General features: G+C 57.9%; 2 protein-coding genes across 2 annotated transcripts; one reads left to right on the forward strand and one right to left on the reverse strand.

The window, feature by feature from the left end:
* The first annotated feature begins 322 nt into the window (after positions 1 to 322).
* Positions 323 to 1871, forward strand: LOC136528660 (hydroxycinnamoyltransferase 4-like). The gene has a single exon (XM_066521622.1). The coding sequence runs from the start codon at positions 408 to 410 to the stop codon at positions 1737 to 1739; it is 1332 nt and encodes a 443-aa protein (XP_066377719.1). The 5' UTR covers positions 323 to 407; the 3' UTR covers positions 1740 to 1871.
* An 856-nt stretch (positions 1872 to 2727) lies between these two features.
* LOC136525773 (uncharacterized mitochondrial protein AtMg00810-like) lies at positions 2728 to 3246 on the reverse strand. The gene has a single exon (XM_066518644.1). The coding sequence runs from the start codon at positions 3244 to 3246 to the stop codon at positions 2728 to 2730; it is 519 nt and encodes a 172-aa protein (XP_066374741.1).
* Positions 3247 to 5655: the final 2409 nt, after the last annotated feature.

The following is a 5655-nucleotide window of genomic DNA, read 5'->3' on the forward strand; positions in this document are numbered from 1 at the left end:
TCTCTTGAACCCGTCTCTAGAACCCTGGGTTCATTAAAACTATAGTATTTTGGAGTTTTAAAACTTCCCTCGTGACCTCTTCTTTCTGACCCACAGTTTTTGTACTTTGACTTATAAAATCATAGTTTTATAGTTTTATGATACTACGCATCATCTACGCCCTGAGCTGTCAGCTTTCCTACACGGCTACACTCCCCTGCAGGCTTCAGAGACGTCGTCGTCAACAATCGACGGCAACGGAGTGTACTGCCACCCGCGTTTTCCTCAGTCGGTCAGTCCTGGCTCTCACTCTACAACCGTCGCACTTATTATACAAGGTACAAGTACACCTCCATTTAAACCACCGAGCAACCATCATCATTCACCAGCTTCTCAGCACCACCACCCTGAGAGCTTGTTACGAGGCAATGGCGCCGACGGTGGAGGTGCTGACGTCGGAGGTGGTCGTCCCGGCCGAAGAGACTCCGGCGGGGACCATCTGGCTGTCCAACCTGGACCTCGCCGCGCGCCGCGGGTACACGCCCACGGTCTACTTCTTTCGGCCCAACGGTGACCTGGGGTTCTTCGCGGCGGACGTCGTCAAGGGCAGCCTCGCCAGGGCGCTGGTCGCGTTCTACCCGCTCGCGGGGCGGCTCGGGGTCGACGGCGCCACCGGGCGCGTCCAGGTGGACTGCACCGGCGAGGGCGCGGTGTTCGTGAGCGCGTGGTCGGACTACGCGCTGGTGGACCTGATGCGCGAGTTCGTGCCGTGCCGCGAGATGCGGGACCTGCTGGTGCCCCCGACGCCCGCACCGAACCCGCCATGCGCGCTGCTGTTCGTGCAGGTCACGTACCTGCGCTGCGGCGGCGTCGTCCTCGCCCTGTCCATGCACCACTCCGTGTGCGACGCGCGGGGTGCCGCGCACTTCCTCGAGACGTGGGCGAGCATCGCGCGCGGGGACGACGCCGACGCCGCGACCGCGAACGCCAACGCTCCCGTGCCGCCATGCTTCGACTACGGGCTGCTCGCCGCGCGCCCGGGCCCGGCGCGCGCGGTGCTGTACGACCACCCGGAGTACAAGCCCGAGCCAGAGCCGGCGGTGGTGGACGCCGGCGCCGCCGCGTCCGACGACTACGCGAGCGCTATCATCGTCATGACCAAGGCGCAGGTGGGCGCGCTGAGGGCGCGGTGCCCGGGGGCGTCCACGTTCCGCGCCGTGGTGGCGCTGGTGTGGCAGTGCGTGTGCCGCGCGCGGTCGCTGCCGCCCGAGACGGAGACGCGGCTCTACTCCATGATCGACATGCGGTCGCGCCTGGACCCGCCGCTCCCGCCGGGGTACTTCGGCAACGCGGTGGTGCGCACGTCTGTCTCCGCCACGGCCGGCGAGGTGGTGGGCAACCCCGTGGGGTACGCGGCGCGGCGCGCGCTGGCGGCGACGAGCCAGGGCGACGACTACGCGCGGTCGCTGGTGGACTACCTGGAGGGCGTGGACGCCATGAACCTGCCCCGGAGCGGCATCTCGCGCGCGCACCTCCGCGCCATCAGCTGGGTGGGCATGTCGCTGTACAAGGCCGACTTCGGGTGGGGCGCGCCGGCGTTCATGGGGCCCGCGCTCATGTACTACAGCGGCTTCGTGTACGTCATGAACGCGGCCGGGAAGGAGGGTGCCCTCGCGCTCGTGCTGTCGCTGGAGCCGGAGACCATGCCGGCGTTCAGGAAGGTGTTCGCCGAGGAGCTCGCCAGCTTGGAGGTGCTGTAGACGTGTCGTGCATACATATAGCTCTATATAAGCCTCCAAGTAGTGGAACCCAGTTGTTTTGCGTGGAATGTACGTGGTTTTTATAATAGACGTGTGTGCGCGCGCGCGCGGAAGGACTGCGTATATATTGCCGTTGATCTATGCCAGGTTATTACGAACGTCCATTGTTGGCCCCTTGATGCTCGCAATGGGTGAGCCGATCATTTCCCGGTGTTACTGAGCATACACTATAGCTAGAGGTAAAAGAAGAGATAAAAAACAAAGCACATATACATAGTACAAGTACCAACATTGACCGAAGCTTTATAGAGGAGATGACAAAACTGAACTCGCTCTCTTTACTGAGTTGCTGTGAGAAACTATATATACAGCTCTACCCATTTAATCCTAGTACACAGACATGTCAGGCTGCCATGCTGCTACAGTAACTAGATGTGACAGCAGGACTGCCTTTGACACCTGCCCCTACTGTGGCTACAGTGCGGCAGGGAAGCCGTTCGGCGTCTGCCCCTACATCAGCTACAGTACAGTAACAGGAAACCCTTTTCGGCGCCTGCCCCCCGTCGTGTGTTCATACAGGGGAGCAGCAGATTACTTAACAATTCTTCCCCTAATCCTGCTGGTAGCCCTAGAACCCCCTTCATGCTGATCATCTTCTTCAACTCCATGAGCCGAAGACGGCCGAGCGACTTGGTGAGGACGTCCGTGAGTTGCTGACCAGTTTCGACGAACTCGATGACGATCTGCCTTCCATCGATGCAGTCCCTGAAGAAGTGGAACTTAACGTCGATGTGCTTGCTCTGGTCGTGGAGAACCGGATTCTTCGCGGGGGTGATGGCGGGCTAGTTATCCACCATCAGTGCTAGTGGGTGAGCTTCCACACCGGTCAGCTCGTCCAGCAGCTAGCGCAGCCACACAGCTTGGCACGCCGCTGTGGCCGCCGCCACGTACTCTGCCTCGTACGTGGACAGCGCCACCACCTTCTGTTTCAGCGATAAGCCGACAGCCATGAGATTGGAGCCGACTCGAGGAAGATGAGCACGCCAGAGGTGCTCCGCTGTCCGTCGATGTGCCCCGCCATATCTACATCGCTGAACACAGTGAGCTGCAGCCTACTTCTGTCGGTCTTAGGGAAGACGATCCCCTGATCCACCGTCCCCTTGACGTAGCGCAACAGTCGCTTCACCGCAGCCCAGTGATCCTCTCGGGAATCCTCCATGAAGTGGCTGACGTAGCCCACGACGAACGCAATGTCCGGCCTCGTATAGACTAGGTAGCGCAGGCTGCCGATGATGCTCTGGTAGAGTGTTGCATCTACCTTCGCCGCGGTACTAACCTTCGTCAGCTTCAGTCGCTCCTCCATCAGAGTCACCCACGCCTTGCACTTAGCCATGCCACTTCGCTCCAACAGCTTCGAGGCGTACGTGCTCTGACCAAGCGTAAGTGCCTTCTTCCCCTGTCTCACCTCGATGCCGAGGTAGTAGGAGATCGCGTCGAGATCGTTCATTCAAAAATGAGCCGCCATCTCGTGCTTGAAGCTGTCGATGTCCTCTGCACGCGCACCGGTGATGATCAAGTCGTCCACATACACACCGACGATGAGCTCCTCCTTCCCCCGTCGCAGCATGTAGAGCGCGTGCTCGATTATGCACCGTGTGAACCCAAGCTCGCCAAGCGTGGCATCAAGCTTGGCGTTCCACGCTTGTGGAGCCTGTCGTAGCCCGTAGAGCACCTTGCACAGTCGGAGCACCCTGTGCTCCGCTTCCTTGATGGCAAAATCCGGAGGTTGTCTAACGAAGACCGTCTCCGCCTGCTCACCATTGAGGAAAGCTAATTTTACGTCTAGATGATGGATGCGCCAGTCCTTCACTGCTGCCAAAGCCAGCAGCAGTCTGATAGACTCTATGCGCACTACTGGTGCAAAGACTTCCTCGAAGTCGATGCCCTCGCACTGGACAAAGTCTCGGGCGATGAGGCGCGCCTTGTGCTTGATAATGGCGCCGCGCTTATCCCAATTGACCTTGTACACCCACTTCAGGCCGATCGGACGACATCCTAGAGGTGGATCAACGAGCTTCCAAGTCTCGTTTTCCTCGATCGCCTTCATCTCCTCCAGCATTGCCCATCGCCAATTTGCATCGTGCTCAGCCAGCGCGAACGTCGGTGGTTCCTCTACACTGATGAGAAGCAGCTCTGGGTCATTGAGCAGCCAACCCACCAGGCCTAAGGACCCTATGCCACCAACGATGTCATCTAGCCTTCGGGCCCACACCTCCTCACCGTCGTGGAAAGCATCCACAAACTTTGTGATGTCGCTTGGAGGTGAGGCGAACTCGATCGGTGTCGATGGAATCCCCTATTCTGCCAGAGTCAGCACAGCACCTGGAGTGCTTGGCACTACTCTTGGACTACTCGTCACCACTCCTGGAGTGGTTGGCACGACTACAAAACCTCTCGGCTCCGCTACGGGAGCGTTCGGCACCCGTCCTAGAGTGGTCGGCACCACTGTAGGACCGCTCAGCACCACTCCTGGAGTGCTCAGCACCCCTCCCGGAGTGCTTGGCACTGCCCCAGGAGTGCTTGGCTCCATTGCTGTAGTGGTCGGCACCTCCTCTCTAGCGTCTCCACCACCGTGGATGACCAAGTGCTCGATGATGAAGGTGCTGGTGAAGCCGTCAGCTTCTCCCATGCCCGAACTATCCCAGTCCTAGGCCACCTTCTCGTCGAACACGACGTTGCACGAGATAACCACCTTGCCTCCGCATGGGTCGTAGATCCGGTATGCCTAGGTGTCGGTGTTTCGTACAAGCACCGGCAAGTAAATTTATAGTAATGCGCGTTAGGCTCGGATGGTGCGCTAAAGGACACAAGATTTATACTGGTTTAGGCTGAATATCCCTACGTCCAGTTTGTCGCTGCTCGTGTTATTAGCACCGTGAACGGTTCATAGTAGGGGGTACAAACAATCGAGAGAGGGACTGGTCCCAAGTCTCTAATGTAAGGGTTGAAAGGAGGCCAAGAGCTTGATCGCAGCTTGACTGTGTGAGTGTTGTGTACTATGCCGTCAAAGATCGGTCCCTCTATTGGAGGAAGCGCATCCCCTTTTATAGATGAAGGGGCTGGCTTTACAAGGATGAGGGCTTAGGATGCGTACTCTACCTAGTCTTGTGGTTCACGTCTACCCAGCCTCTTCTCATTCTGATGGGTGCAAAGAATGATAAGCGCCTACAATATTATTGATGCCCCTGTATAATGTCAGGATGATTACAGAATACTACCCTACGCAGGGTATGGGCTGTAGTACAGTGGTTTTGACTTATGAACCTTGTCCATCCTTGCTCCGCACACCTTCTGGTTCCTATGAGTCTCTGTCGGAGGGATGCGAGGTCGGGGTCTAGAACAGCGCTGTGGGCAAGGTCCTTTGATTTGATGGACCCGAGGGGTCGGGAAGCGGACGCCACTCCCTTGGGTTCATAACGTGGTGACGGCATGTCCGTCATTTGTGGAGATCACAAATCCTTTTCTGGAATGTAGTGGTTGTCGTATATCTTCATTGGGTTCCGTGTCCCAGAGCTGAAGGCGGCGCCTACAACTCTACAGGGCGAGGAGCATGCACCTATAATACCTTTCAGGCTCTACGGCACCTAGAAGGGTCTAAAGCACCTGTCCCATCATTCCCTGGCAGTGCCTTTCCTACCAGGGCATAGGGTATGGTCCTTGAAGCTGTGGTTGACCCGAACGTCTTGTCTTGCCCTGTACCCATCATCATGAGGGAACAGGGAGAAGTTGTTAGGTAAGATGAGACCAGTCTTTAGACATCGAGCAAGATGAGGCTCGTTCTCGGTCGTCGGGTGAAGCGGAGACTAGTCCTTATCTCTTGGGTGAGACCGAGCTCGCCCCTCAGGGGTCGGGCAGG

Source organism: Miscanthus floridulus, chromosome 19, assembly GCF_019320115.1.
Source record: "Miscanthus floridulus cultivar M001 chromosome 19, ASM1932011v1, whole genome shotgun sequence".
Taxonomy (NCBI): domain Eukaryota; kingdom Viridiplantae; phylum Streptophyta; class Magnoliopsida; order Poales; family Poaceae; genus Miscanthus; species Miscanthus floridulus.